Source organism: Mauremys mutica, chromosome 5, assembly GCF_020497125.1.
Source record: "Mauremys mutica isolate MM-2020 ecotype Southern chromosome 5, ASM2049712v1, whole genome shotgun sequence".
Taxonomy (NCBI): Eukaryota; Metazoa; Chordata; order Testudines; family Geoemydidae; genus Mauremys; species Mauremys mutica.
Genome location: NC_059076.1, coordinates 125,288,536 through 125,304,037, shown reverse-complemented (window position 1 = coordinate 125,304,037; position 15,502 = coordinate 125,288,536). Strand labels below are relative to the sequence as shown.

The 15,502-nt window shown below is 40.8% G+C and overlaps 2 protein-coding genes across 5 annotated transcripts in view; one reads left to right on the top strand and one right to left on the bottom strand.

The window, feature by feature from the left end:
* Positions 1 to 5,104, top strand: part of NSD2 (nuclear receptor binding SET domain protein 2) — a 175,762-nt gene extending 170,658 nt beyond the window's left edge. For all 3 annotated transcript variants that reach the window (XM_045019541.1, XM_045019540.1, XM_045019542.1), the window contains exon 23: positions 498 to 5,104. In XM_045019541.1, coding sequence (XP_044875476.1) covers positions 498 to 766 — 269 coding nt within the window. In that variant the 3' untranslated portion in view covers positions 767 to 5,104. The remainder of the gene's footprint in view (positions 1 to 497) is intronic.
* Positions 5,105 to 6,621: 1,517 nt separating this feature from the next.
* LOC123371722 (sushi, von Willebrand factor type A, EGF and pentraxin domain-containing protein 1) overlaps positions 6,622 to 15,502 on the bottom strand; it is a 28,590-nt gene continuing 19,709 nt past the window's right edge. Inside the window, exons 8-10 of one of the 2 annotated variants that reach the window (XR_006579921.1) lie at positions 14,551 to 14,707; positions 10,487 to 10,967; positions 6,622 to 8,275 (exon numbers count right to left, since the gene is read on the bottom strand). Coding sequence is in view for 1 of the 2 variants with exons in the window: in XM_045019548.1 (XP_044875483.1) it covers positions 10,816 to 10,967; positions 14,551 to 14,707 (309 nt within the window). In the remaining variant the exon portion in view is untranslated. Of the gene's footprint in view, positions 8,276 to 10,310; positions 10,968 to 14,550; positions 14,708 to 15,502 lie in introns of those variants that run through there. The other variant, XM_045019548.1, reaches the window with a different exon arrangement.

The following is a 15,502-nucleotide window of genomic DNA, read 5'->3' as shown; positions in this document are numbered from 1 at the left end:
GTTCTTTGCTGTAACTTCTGGGATGGATAGAGGTTTCCAGAAACCACAGATTAACCAAAGCAAAAGAGCAACAGCATGGAGTTCACTGAATTATTTGATTTCCACATGAACAGACGTTCTCATTAAAAGGCAGAAAGCTTTTACTATACTGGATTGGAACTCAAGATATTGCAAGTAACCCCCTGAATAATTTATACTGATTTGACTCCGGTGCTGTTTAAGTAAAATGTGGTCAAGTGTGCTGTTCAATACAGTCTACTGAGCTTAACTAAAAGTACTCTACTATTTTGCTTTTAACAAGAGTAATTAGTAACAACAGTTAAAATCTTGAGTTATATTTTTTTTATAACTATCCACTTTTTTAAAGCAAAGTCAGTATTTATCATACAGAGATTAAAACGCTAAATGTATACTCTGCTTTTTTGCAACATGAAGTTTATTCTCCTATTAACAAAGAAAATCTCAATTTATCTAATGCTCTTCATCTTTAATTACAGGAAAGTGGGAGTGTCCTTGGCACCACTGTGATGTTTGTGGCAAACCTTCTGTTTCTTTTTGCCACTTCTGCCCAAATTCTTTCTGCAAAGAACATGAAGATGGGACAGTACTAAATTCTACATTAGATGGACAGTTATGCTGCTCTGAACATGTTCTTGGGGTAGATTCTGTTGAAAATCAGAAGACTGAGAAACTCCCCCCAAAATTGACCAAGTTGAAGCCTAAGAGAAAGCGAAGAAACAGATGGATGAGAGCTGAATGCAAATAATAATGAACTGCAGTTTCTACTGCCAACACTATCTTGTAGATAAGTTGTGAATAGGGCCAGGGAAGGACACAATTTTACATATATCCTGTAAAGGTTACATTTGGGTGAAAAGCATTTTTTAATCCACTGAGCCAACCACAGCAGTCTTCTGCTGCATCTGCACTGATAACGAACTATGGTATACATAGTTCAGAAATTTTTCAGGACAAACCAAACTTATTACTCAGCATTACAGTTACACTTGAATTTTACAATTGTAAAAGGTTCCCTCCAATGTTTTTCCGTTTGGAGGTAAATTAAAATCAAACCAGGTAGGCATATAAATGTAGTTCTTGAGATAGTATTTGCCATCCAACAGATGTTTAAAATAGTATATCCTTGAAAGATGTTATTAGTTCTCAAGTTGTTTTAAATAAGAAATGGCTTGGTATGCAATCCCAATGAGATCTGCTTGCCTTGTATTCATTGTGGAGGAAGTGCTCGAGTGCCATGCACAACCCAGGTGCATAGCTCAGTATAACCACAGACTTTACAATTTGTTCTTGCTCTTACAAAATGGCTATCTAATTGTTCTTAAATAAAAAATAATTGGTTTTAAATATCCTTCCACCAAGCAATACAGTGCATGGTGGAAAGAAGCACACTGTACTAGCAAGGGGAAACCTTGCAAGAGATTTTTTTTCTATGCTCTTTTTTTCCCCCTCTATTTAATTTCAGCTAAATAGAAATACACTTGATCTTGCAGCACTATACAAAGTCCAGATTTAAGTGATATTGCCTTGCAATCGAGGCCCAATATTTAGGATATTTGTTTTTTAATTTTAAAAAAAGCTATTTTTTTTCTCAAATTTGATGACCTTTTTTTTGTTCAAAGTCAAGCATTTCTCCGCAGTTTGCAATCCAAACACTGCATCATGTGAGTGCAAAAAAACAAAATGTGAAACTGAATAGTCAATTAAATGAAAAAGCCAGAAGAAATTATTTAAAAGTAAAATAGATTTTAAACTAACACAAATGACATAATTTAAATTTTATATTTAATTATGTCCCTTTTTCAACAGCTCTCATGAAAAATGACTACTTGACTCAGATAGGGCAAACTACTTGAAGTCATTCCTTACTGGCTTAGGAGTTCACCACCTGGCTTTTTACCACCACTTCATTATTTCAGCAAAGCTGTTTCAATTTTTTGACTCCCATAAGATTTTCAAAATACAGTATACATGCATACAATATTTAGGCTAAATGGTAATAATTATAGAATTAGGGAAAAAAGGTAAAGAAAAATATCTGAAATTTTACCTGCTATTTGATGCTATTTTTGTGTAATTGCAATATGGTTAGGCAACGTTACAAACAAGTTTTGACTTGTGCAATCATAACTCAGCCCACATAAATGCAATGTACACTCTTATGCCCATTTAATAATTTTTATATGTTCTAGCTTAGTTTGCCTTAAATAGTGCAGAACCTCTGTGTAGCTCCTCTTTAATGAAGCATAGCTATATCATAAAAATGTATGTTTGTTTTTTCAGGGCTTGATTGCAGATCTAGCTTTAATTATTGAAATCTACACCTGTTCCCCATATATGAAAACTTTGTGACTGTCATTTTATTAGAAAATTTTAATTGAAACAATTCTAAAATGTATCTTTACCCCCTGGCGAAATCTGAAATCTCTTTATTTTTGTTTTGTAACTGAGCAACTGCTTTGCTTTTTTTTTGTTTTGTTTTTTTTTAATCAAAGTTTATAAACACTGTTGGAAGGTTAATTCTTCCTTTTTCAACTAATCCTTTGCTTGAAGTAACACACAGTTCAATGTAGGAAAAAGTGTTACATTAGTGGTTATGAGATTTTTACTTCACTTTTAGCAAATCAATATACAAAGACTTGCACATGATGTAAAAATTGAAGGTTTCTCAAATGTGTTTGTGGGGAATGTTCTTTCTTTGGAGGTCCTTTCTTATACTGCCAAGGCTGAAGCATAGACAGGTACCTAAAATGAAAGCCAAAAAGGTATACTGTCTATTCTTTCAGGATGGGGAAGGGAAGTTAGACATATTTTGAAGGGAGGGAGGGGGGAAAGGGAGCGAGCAAAGGCAAAAAGTTTTTCCTGATCACTTTCAAGCAAAATGAAGGAATTTGGTGTAATAAGAATGAATATTTCAATATTTGTTTCTTTGGATAAAATAACCTGTAAGGAAAGGTTTATAAGAATACTTTTTAAATAAGTTATTATAAAACTTACCTTGAATTCTAGTGCTTTAAAAATTTTATATTGTTCATAGGTTTGTAGCTTTGTATCACCTCATTGCTGTACTAGTTCCAGTGTGTTGGAATAGTTGTGGTCCTGTTCCTAATGGGCAGATATCCCCATCACAGAAACCACCATCAGCACTGGTATTAATTGGCACCATTGCTGCAGAGACCAAAAACTGAATGATTGTGGAATCTGCCAATTTACCTTCTTGGTCAGGTTCTGAAGCACATCAGTGCAGCAGCGTGCACTACTGCCATTCATGCTGTGCTTGTCTGTGGATAAATAAAGACTTCAGTCTCCATGGCTGTCACTTCTAACACTTTTTCAAAATTTAGAGAGTGATTTCCTGCTGTCTGTGGTTTATTCTTTCTACTTTCTTCCCAATCCTAAATTATTTGGGCCAATAGTTACTTGCATCCCTGAGAAGAATAAACTCTAGGGCTTGCACCTCTAGATGTTTACTTAAAGTTAGTTAAATTGGTTAATTATTGAAAATCCTATTCTTTCTATTGATTACTTACTCTTGAAATTGATACCCTTTACAAATATTGGTCAAATTCTCCCCTGATTCATATCCCATGCAACCTTACTGAGCTCAGCAGGATTGCTTTGAATGTAGCTCGGTATAATTTAGTCTGTGGTTCAGTAAGATATTTTAAACATCTTTTTTTCACTAATACTTTCTACACCTTATGTCTTAAAAAACAGACCGTCTCATGTAAAGGGACACAAGAACTTTTAGTAGCCAACATCTACAAAGACTGGGCATCCAATTGTAAAGTCATCTAAATACCTATTGCGACATAAGCATGTCATGAACCTATATCAAAATGTTTACATTTCATCTCAGCCATTGAGGTATAAGAGCTGATTTTTTTTTTTCAGTAAATTCTGCTACACTAAGTTGGTATACAATAGGCAAATTAAAATAGGTTGTTGCCTCCTGATCAAATCAGAAGTATGGTTCCAGTTAAAACATATCAGAAGTATTTTTATATGGTCTGGAACTATAATCAATTAAATTGAATTGTGAGTTTGTTCTGTAGTTTGCATTCATGGTAAGTTTTTAGGGGCTTTTATTTTAAATATTTTAAATACTGGAGTTACTTTGGAGAAGTATTAAAGGAAATAGTCTATATTGCTAGTCATTATTCCTTGACAACCCTTTGAGAAATTTGTGTCTTATTAAATATTAAAGTTCATTCTTAGTTATCTTATTTTTGAAATTGCCAGCTTTGTTTGGAAATGTGAATATAGTGCAGGCTCTATTCTTACCGTAATCTTTTAAAAAACAATGAAATGGTGTATATTGTGGAAATACATGAGTGTATTGCTGTATCAGTAAGGCTTGAAAGGACTGTGGCTTCATAATGAAAATGTATGCTTCAGGGTTTTTTGAAAAGGTTGACCGGAATTAGCACCATTTTAAGCTTTTATCTAGGTGTTACTGGTTGTGCTTTAGACTTCGCTGTTATGTCTTTCAGTTTGTTATAGGTAGAGCTGGTAGTTCAGCCCAACACTTCCCATTATAAGGAGGAATTGACCTGTTTCTGCTGTCAGTTGTTTATAATCATTTGGGCTGACATTTTCCATGCCAGGTGACTGTCAGGCTAATTTTTATATTTTTTTTTTCCACGTTTCAGCAAAAATGGTCAGCTGTTCCCAAGAACAAGATTAGGAAAAATTATGTTGTTTTGCCCATGTTGGAAAAAAGATTCTCACATTTGTTTTGTTGAGAAATTTGCACATTCATTCTCTTGAGCAGGGATTTCAAATTGGATATGGGGGGTAGCCTTTGTGTCAGGAATGTGCCTTTTGCTTTTCCTGTGAAAAATCACCCAAATTTGGCCAGGTCATAAGCCTTTGAAAGATTTCCTATTGCGTATGCTCAGTAGAGAGTTGTTTTGAGTTTGGCAGCTAAATTCTGTGCAGATTACCTGTACTGAGAATGCTTCATCCCAGGTTTGCAGAGACTGAGGGTATGGCTACACTTGCAGCTGTCCAGTGCTGGGAGTTAAACCTGTCTTCATACAGCTGAGTAGGGAAAGCGCTGCAGTCTGGCCACACTGACAGCTACCAGCGCACTGTCGTGGCCACATTTGCAGCGGTGTTGGGAGTGGTGCATTATGGGCAGCTATCCCAGCATTCAAGTGGCTGCAACGTGCTTTTCAAAAGGGGTGTGTGTGGAGTGTGACGTGGAACGTGGGGGAGACAGAGAGTGGATTTTTGGAGCCAACACTCTGTCAGCAGCTGCAAGTTCAAACCCTCTTCCCCACCCCGCTCTCGCTCACTGAAAGTAATTAGCCCTCTTTGTTTTTTTCCTCACAGACCAGATAAGCAGCCTCCCCGAAACGGAACCCCCCCCCGCCCTGGCACACCGTGCTGCTTCTCTCCTCAAGCCCCCTCTCTTCAAGCAAACACTAGCTGTGGGTGTTCCAAGGGGAGCTCATTCACAGCAAACAGGAGCAGTGTTTGGTTATTTGATAAGCAGCTTCGGGAGCCCGGAGTTCACAACAAAACAAAGAGAGTTATCTTTATTAAAAAGCATTATGGGAAGGTTCCGGAGGTCAGTTACAGTGTAGTAAGATTATTCCCTGTTTACACTGACACCCCAGTGCTGCAGGAGCAGCGCTATTCTCTCTATTCCTCTCGTCGAGGTGGAGTACATACAGCGCTGTAGCCAGGGAGATACAGCGCTGTATGTGCCTTGCCAGTGTGGACGGGGAGTGAGTTACAGCACTGTAAAGCCACCACCAGCGCTGTAACTCTCAAGTGTAGCCAAGGCCTGAGCAGGCTAACTACCCTGCAATTGCTCCTCCTGGCTGCTGCTGTGGACCAGGCAGGGATCTGAGCAGGGAGTCTATCTCCCCTGTGCTTTCAGTGCCACCCTGCTGAGCCCAGGCAATGTGTTGGAGGAATTGGGCCTATTCAAATGCAGGGCAGGGACAAGAGAAGCTAGATCTGAATAGGTAGAGGAAATTGGGACAAGCAGCCTTGAGAGAGGATAAGGGACTGGAGGAGAATGGGGGGACTGATCAAATGGGTAGTGGTCGGGAGGAGAACTGAGATTAAATAAGGGGGGGGCAGGCTGAGAGAGAGTGTGGGTGGAGGGAAGGTGAGATGAGATAAGGAGGATGGGGGGAAACTGAGATTGTCTGGGCACGGAGCCTGCTGGGGAAACTAAGATGCAGAATAGCAAATAGATTTTTATACTATGATACTGAACAACATTGGATGCATAATGTGTACCAAAGCTCTCCAAGTTCCCAGTCCTGTTTCATGATGCTGAATTCCTACTCTAAGGATCTCTGAAAAGCATTGTTTCCAATTTTTAAAATATTTTTCTAGTACTTAAATTTGAACCAGCTCCATTTTATACCTACACAGCAATGTCAAACTGTCACCACTTTTGGTTCACATAAGTTTTTAAAAATGAAACTAGCAATATTCAGACTCTTGAGTATATTGAGGTATTTTATTCTCTGAATTGAGTACTAATACTTGAAAAAACTGGAAAACCAGACTTGAAACAGAAAATAATTGAGCAAAATAACATTGATTATTCTCTATGTAAAACTGTTTTAAACTAGATTTTCTTATAACCCATTTGAAATGTTTATTGTATGAACTGATTCAATATTTCAGTTACTTTCAGGTTCAGACACTTAATATGCATGCCTCAAGGATTTTTCATTTGAAGGAAATGTAATAATTGTGTAATATTGTAAGAGTAAATACACTAGTGGGGCATTTTCTGAACTTGACCATTTTTTAAAAATAAAAGAATCTTAGGACAATTAAGTATACGAACACTTCACTGGAGTATAATGTTGCTGGTAAGCATTTTATATTTATATATATATATAATATAGGCTGTAGATCTTTGTGACTTTGATACAAGTTAAAGGTTTTGTGACTCTTGGAAAAGAAAGGAATAATTGTAAAGGTATCTGGCCCAATACTGCTCCAGTCAGAATGATTCTGAATTAATTGTGTGCAGATAGACAAAACTACTGCATGTGGAATGTTCCTGTTTGATGATGGCTCTTGTGGGGAAAAAAATGCATCACCTGACATCCCTGGTTCCAAAGCACTTTCTCACTAAGGGGTCATTCCAGCTCTCCTTAGTCAATCAAAATATTCCCATTGACTTCATTAGGAGTTGGGTCAGGCCCTAAATATGAAAAACTGCCTGTCCAGAATTGAAGAGCTGTAACTCTGCTCACTTATACTTAGAATCCTTATTCCCAGTGGCTAGTGTATGAAAAATCCATGCTTTTTTTATTTTGCAGGGTTCCAACATCTGATGGGCATACTACGGTAACACATAAACCAAGGTCTTTGCTCCAGTGAGCTTACAATCTAATTTACAATGCACTTCAGGTGGTAAAGTCCAAAAATGCCCTGCTCTAATTTATTTGAAAACAGAAAAGCTCCACAGTTCCTTCCCATATACTTGAGTCATTTGGCAATGAGTCTGGCATGCTTTCTGGCTCCTTTTCTTCCCTAGGGCAGGATTGAGGTTCTTACAGGTATTCACTGCCACATTACTTCTCAGATTATATAGGAGAGGATGAGGACCCAATATAGAATCTGGCCCTTACTCTTGATTGAACTGAGCTAAATTACTAGTAAAGTCTGTTCCTTGACTAAAAACTGAGATGGTTAGAGGGATGCAATCAATTTACAAATTCAGACACCAATATTTTTAAACTTAGTATTGTTAAAAGTAACACAATATGAGAGACTGGAATGTGGGTGGTGGTGCCTACTGGTTGGAGCAGGAGTTAAGCCTAGTGGCTATAGTAGGAGTTGGTAGCCAGGAATAGAAGTCTAGAGTCAGAGCTGGAGTGAGGGGTCAGAGTTGAAATCAGGAATCAGAGTTGAGGGTCAGAGCTGGGTTACCTGGAATGAGGCACGTCTGGGTCCAGAGCAGGAAGAAGGCAAGAGCAAGGCTGGGGACAAGTAAGCAGAGGAACTTACTGGGAGAATGTTCTAAGCAGCTATTGGCCTAATGCTGCTGCTGGGCTTAAGAGTGTGCCTCTTGGTTCCTGCAGCCAATTAAGCAGTTTGGACAATGAGCTGATTCTGCTGTGAGTCCTCTGTTGCTCAGTAAGGAGGTGGAGCTAGCTGATCCCAGCCTTAGCTGCAAGTGTTAATTCCTGCAGACAGTAGTGGTGTAGCTGTGTTGGTCCCAGAAGAGTAGACACACAAGGTGGGTGAGGTAATATCTTGTATTGTCCAAACTCTATTGGTGAGAGAGAGAAGCTTTCAAACTTGCACAGACCCGAAATGTTGTTTCCATGACAGCATGTTGCATATGTTGTTTACCCTTTGTAGTCAGATAGTACGTTGTGTTTTATGTGGGTCTTTCATACAGAAGCAAGGGTTTTTTTAATGTGTGTAATACCCAGCACTTTTTTGTAAAATAGATATATACAGAAAGGAGAACCCAGTATTCTGAGATAATAAAACAGAAATACATATGAGGAGATGAAAGCAATTTCTTCATACACAGGCGGTATGGAAAAATTAAATACTTCACCGAGAGAGACTACCCATGGTAAAGCCTGTACACTGAAGTAGTTGGAAGGAGTGGCTTTTGTGAAATTCATTCCACCCCTACAAAACTTGAGTAAAGTGGGGGCTGAGTGAAGACAGATTCCATCCCCAGTGCAAGAGATAACAAGGTTAAAGTACAATCCCCTATTCCTCCTGGAACATACAGTCTGGAATAGTTGCTGCTGCTTCTTTATATGGGGTTCCTATTAACTGCATCCATGTGCAAGCATGACTTATTGCCCTCTCCACAGTGCTGCTCTTTGTCAGTGTATTTAAAGCAGGTGAAGTACACCTTTGTGACACAAAGGGAGAGCAGTAACTTCCCACCATGACATGCTTTTGCAAGACAGCTAGCATGGGCCTTCTGTATGAATTCCACCCTAGTAGAAAGTGACAATAATGCACACAGAATGGTGGTATTACACCATGGTTGAAATCCTGGCCCCACAGAAGTCAATGGGAGTCTTACTTAAATAGGGCTAGGATTTCTTCACCTCATTCTTGCACAGAAACGAATTACTTATACAATTATTTTTTTAAAAATCACTTCCATAAAGATGCATCAACATGCTGTTTTCTGTAGAGAGAGAGGTGTCTCACGAGAGGTGTTAGCAGTGGCTGAAGTTTTCTATATAATTTGGGACAGATCAAGTACAGCATTTCATATGTTGTAATGACTGATCAGTCATCACGGATAGGGCCAGAACTTTGTCGCAGGCATTCCAGTACTAGTATCTAGTACAGTTCTGGTTGGTCCTGTGTAGAAAGCTGCTTTCAATTACAATAGTGCTTCCCAACCTTTTCTGAATAGAGGTCTGATTGAGATGGAACAGAGGAAACACCTCCTCACACTTCAGTAGTTGTATCTGCTTTTGTCTATTTTCTCCCTTACTCCTGTCTTCTTATCTTGTATTTTCACCTTTTGGTTATGTGTATGCGGCAAAAAAGAAGACTCTCAGTAGTGAATCTCAGAGCCCAGGTCAACTGACTCGGGTACACACTCTGGGGCTAAAATATAGCAGTGTAGATATTTGGGCTCAAACTGGGGCCTGGGCTCTGAAACCTGGCTGGGGGGTATGTGCCGTAAGCCCAAGTCAGTTGACATGGACTCTGAGATTCGCTGCTATGGGTCTGTTTTTGCAGAGTAGACCTACCTTTTGTTGTTCCTGCTCACCAATGCTATGTGCAGTTCGGTGGCTCTGAGGGGCCGGGTTGCTGAGTGCCATGAAGGAGGAGGAAATGACTGTTGGGTTGCTTGTCTGATGCAGCAGCCCTATAATAGTGAGCAGCTTCTGCAGCCAGTTCCATTGGGGACTAGCAGCAAACACTGGAGAGATATTTTTCCATAATTGCCCACCACTTTCCCTACAGATACCCTCTCACAGTTATGGGAAAAGGGTGAATCTGGGATCATGCAGCCAGGGGCGGCTCCAGGCACCAGCGCACCAGGCGCGTGCCTGGGGCAGCAAGTTGCGGGGGCAGCCTGCTGGTTGCTGTGAGGGCGGCAGCAGGCAGCTTTCGGCAGCGTGCCTGCGGGAGGTCTGCCAGTCCCGCGGTTTCAGCAGCAATTCGGTGGTGGGTACGCGCTGAAGGCGCGGAACCAGCGGACCTCCCGCAGGCATGCCACCAAATCCGTGTTACCGGCAGACCTCCTGCAGGCGTGCCGCCGAAAGCCGCCTGACTTGCCGTGCTTGGGGCGGCAAAATACATAGAGCCGCTCCTGCATGCAACTTTCTCTGCCCCACTCCTGCTTAGGGGAAACAGTCATGTTTTGGGAGTGGAAGAAGAGATTCTGTATGTTCTTAAGAGGAATTATGTTTGTGTTAAGTCCTGCCATGGTAGGATTAGCTAGCATACTGTAACGAGGCTATGTTATATGATGCTAACGCATACTCACGGTATTGTCTGTTGTTGAAATTGAGAGGATTGCCATGACACACAATTTTCTCTCTTGGCGGTGGGAGTGATAATGCGTAAGGATGCACCTATTCTTATTCTTGAATTAAGCCAGACCTGCACAAATCAAATCACTTTCTAAGTTTCATTTTTGTTCATTCACGGCTACAATTAAATGTTTTGGCTACTCAAACAAATCCCCATGGATTAATAATGTCTTACATTCTGCCCAGAGACAGTCCTAAATTCACATCTATCAAATCACCAAACATGAGAATAGAAACTGAGAAAAGGCTTGTGATTTTTGCAACTCTGTACAATCCTAGCCAACTACCAGCCAGCATATACTGGTTCTGTGCGCCCAGTCACACCATAAGTTGTGTATGGCCTCGCTCCTTTTGAAAGTAATGGAGATTTTAAAGTTTTCCTGCCATTTTCTTGCCTTTGTTTCAGAATTATTACAGACACAAGAAGGACTCCACCTGGAAAAATGAACAATGAAAATTATTTTCAGGAGGGAAGGGAAAAAATGTCAGAAGTAATTTATTCTGAGCTTTATTGATAAAGCAGTCTCACACTCTGACAACGTAAGGCTTTATTTTCATTTAAATTAGTGCATTGATTTTGGGTAGGTATAATTTCACTTCTCAAAACACAACTTTGAAAGTGCAACTCTACTATGAAAGGTGACTATAAAAATGATCTTATTCAAATCTCCTTTTTGATGTGCAGTCTCGTAGGCAGACTTGAATGACAAAATTAAGTTGGCTGCTCTTTCACTCCTGTTAACTTTTCTTCTGTGCTAGTAGAAAGAGGGCTGGATTCTATTTAACATGCATCACCAGAATTCTTTTTCTGAGTTGGTTATACCTGTGCACATCTATTGAAAGACTTGGCTGAGAAATAAGTTTGACCTGCAGAATCCTTATAATCCTATAATGAGGCACAAGGAGGAAAGAACCCAGATTGACTGATTCTAGACTGAGTGTTCAGGATTGTCAGGAAAAAAATTACTTCTAAACTGAACATACTGGACATGAAAATAATTGACATATATCAAGCTCTGCTATGCTATTTTTAGTTGCTTTTTGGCCAAACCACACCAGAGAAACTGATCTTAGTGACACATTTATGCTCCTCTGCTGTGATGCACCAGCATGCCCACCCAGGACAGAACCTTTGAACCTTTATGAAATATTCCCTGGTTCTTGTGAATTTGGTATTTTTCTATTTAGTCCTCATTCAGGCTAAACTCCATTTGAAATACATGATTTAACTGAGTGTTGAATGGTTTTCTTCAAAAGCATCTCTGATGGGAAAGCCCAAGAGTGGTAGGAGGTGACTCCAAACTGGACTGTCTTTTTCACACAAGCCTTTTTTTAATATATTTTCATACCAAATACCTATTTTAACTGCTACCTTCATGACAATTTTGGAACATATGCAGCTCCTGACTCTTGAAATGCAGTTTTGACCAGCTGAAGGAGGAGAGGATCCAGCCTTCAAATGATTTCCCATCTTGGCCAGGCAAAGCCCCAATTGATTGGCTGCCTTCATCACATCCCCATCTACTGAGGAAGAGCAGCCAATCAGGTCCGCTGCAGGAAGCAGGCACTCCCTTTTCCGCTTGGAAGCTGAGGGGAGGTTTTGCGGGAGGGGAAGAGGTGGCACTGAGGGGCTGACACCGTTCTCACAAGGCAGGATAAGAAGGGAGCAGGATAAGCTCAGCAAGTCAGGGCACCTCTGCTCCTCCTCCTCCTAGTGAAAAATGGGTCACTCTGCTCCCCACACACACACATTTCATGCACCCGCCCCATCCCTGGATCACCCCATGCCTAAGAAGAGGATAGCTAACTGCTGTCCCAGGCCTGGGTGGGGAGTGGAAGAATCCTTGGAGGAGCAGAGGTGCACTGAGGGGCAAGAGGCAGGGATGGGGGGCGGTGAGAGAGAGAGAGAAAGGGGGGCAGAATTATTTGCTGCACTTGGGCAGAGATTGGGGCTGGAGATGGGACACAAAATTAAGTAGAATGGGAAGAAGCTGGTAGCTCCACACCATCAGGTAGCCAACAAGAGCTCCTGATATGGGGGTCAAAACAATCTTGTATAATTTGGGAAAGCTGGCAGTGCTGTTACTGCCATGTCTTTGAATATGTATCAATGTGGATCCCACTGTAGATGCACATGTGCTTCATGCATGAGATCAGATATATTTTTTTTTTAATGGCAGTGTCCACGGGCTGTGCACGATAGGGTGGCTGTGATCCTCCCTGAGTTCCCTCTTATTGCCCATGGCAGCAAGACAGAACCTGGTACATGTCTGACCTGCTAGTTCTTAGCTTTTACTAAATTTAATCAAACCCTTCATATAAACCTTCAGAACTCTTTTGACTTGGGATCAACAATGACACTTATTCCCTCAAAACTCCTACATGACAGCAGGGAGGAACTCAGGGAAATAATTAAGGAAGGCCAAATTGGCTTTACAGGCAGTAATGGATGCCTCTGACATAGCAGCTAGATCTGTGGCCTTGGCAGTGATGCTGTGTAGAGCATCATGGCTCTAAGTATCAAGCATGCCTAGGAAGGAGTAGGTCATGAACGAAGACCTGCCCTTTGAGTGTGTGGAGTTACTCAGTAAGTATACTGAGGCTCAAAGGCCACAAAAAGTTTTGATTTCAATGACGAGGCATCACTGATGACAATCAGTTTAATTGAAAACTTCCCAACCAGCAATGTGCTCAGTAATGACCTTAGCTTCACAACTGTCTTTCTATTGGCCATCACCTCCGCACAGAATCAACGAGCTACAAACCCTTAAAGCAGGACCTCCCTACGCATCCTTAAGGTAGTCTCTAGAGCACAAAAAATTAATTCCTCTGAAAACAAAAATACAAGGAACAAGCAGTGGCCAAAAAAAGAGAACCCACACAAGAAATAAAGAGTGGAAGGGGGTATGTCATCGGCAAGATCTTTAATAGGGCGTGCAACAGTATTATTTGACAACTGTACAGCATCAATTTTTTTACCAGACTGCTCGCTCAACATGCATGTTACAATATCTTTCACTCCAGGCTTGATAGATTAATATGAGATCTATCAATAACTGGAAAAAGAGTTTTATGTTAATTATAGTCATTCAAAAAGCGTTGTAAACTACACTTCAAATATGCCAAATCTAAAATTAAAAAAAAAATTAAAGACCTTTTTTTTTTTAATTCCAATTCTTTCACGGAACATCTATTCACATCATGTGGAACACCAGTGTTCCGCAGAACACAGTTTGGGAAACACTGCTCTAGAGCTTCACCTGATTAGTTGAGTAAAGCACCAATGTTCTTCCTGAAGTCACATTTAATGCAAGCTACATTTGATGGATGTTTGCAGAGCTTTATTCTATTACCAGGACAGGACTAGACCTTTTTAGTCTATCTCCTCATCTCAGTGGCTATATCTGGCTTGTTGAACGGCCAAGCTATCTCATCGCAGAATTTCTAAATAGATCACACAGTGTCTCTCTACAAACTATCAGGTGTTCAGCCTCTTTCCCTCTGATTATTAGGGCACCCTCCACCAAGGCACAGGCAGCATTTTTGGCTGCTTCAGAAATGTGCCAATATGTAACAGCTGTAAAGCAGCAACATGGGACAACTCACTGACTTCTGTCAAATGTTACACCCTTGACTAGGCAAGTGGTGACTAGACATCGGACAGCAACCCCGGAAGCTATTCTTATGTCTTTAAAGCTGCTGTCCCATATTTTTATCATACTGTACTATTGTGCTTTTGGGCAATATTTTAGGGATATTAAGAAATCTAATTAAAATAGGCTAGAGAATCCTAGGAGGCACCATAATTAAGGCACAAAAAATTAATTCCTCTGAAAACAAAAATACAAGGAACAAGCAGTGGCCAAAAGAAGAGAACCCACACAAGAAATAAAGATGTCAGAAAACTAGTCAAGAATATCCCACCAAGAGGACACCTCCACTGTTGATTAAACAAGAAGTTACCCAAGCTGCAGAGTGGAATGTATTCCACTTTTACTATAGCATAAATACGACTCACCTGCTGAAGAAACGGCTAGTAATACAATGGTTAGAGGAGCCAGTTCACAAGAGTTTCCTGCCTTATAAAGAAATGTTTCCATACAATATTGTGGTTGAGTGCTCCCAGCTGGGCAGAAGGCATTAGAAGGACACGCAATTGGGTTCACATCTGGACTCTAAGAAAGTGAAAATACAATATAGGTGGTTTCATCAGACAGGTAAGACTGTATTATTTGTTAAGCACTGACACTGCCCAGCATGGTGCAGGACACTAAATAAGCCAGGAGCAGTGGGGGCTGAAGCTGGGAACTGCACTGGGACGGGGACACACACACACACACACACACGCACACCCCGCTTCCGCCTATACACAGCCCCTAGCTACTCCCTACCTGCACCCTGAGCTACCCCCCTCACTTCACACAGCCCCTAGCTACGCCCTCCCTGCACCATGAGCAGTTTTCAAACATTTTGAACTGAGTCCCCACTTTGAGTTTTATTTTTGGTTGTGTCCCCACACAGCCCAGATGGGCTGGGTGACCTGAGTGAGTCAGAGGGTGGAGGTGGCGCGCCCTCCCTGGACCCCCAAATAGAAGTAAAACTATGCCTATACACAAGAGTCCCCCCCGGCCCAGAGCTCTGAGTTACCCCCCACTCCTGCTGGGCCCTGGCATTTTTAAGGCATATTGAGGGGGGCCTCAGCAGGAAAAAGGTTGAGAACCCCTGGTGTGGACAAGCCTGAAATTTACAGCAAGTGAAGAGTGGTAACTTCAGTTTGGTTAAATTAGGCTCAAGTTATTCATGGGTACACTCAGGATGGCACCATTATTTGTAGGATTTAGAGCAACAGGTCTCTTACACAGCTTTGTCCATATTTCAAGTAACACAATTAATGGGTCACTTTCTAGTCTTTAGTTTTCCCCAAAATTCCCAGTGGAGGATCAGTGGAAGCTTCATGTGTGGAACAAGGA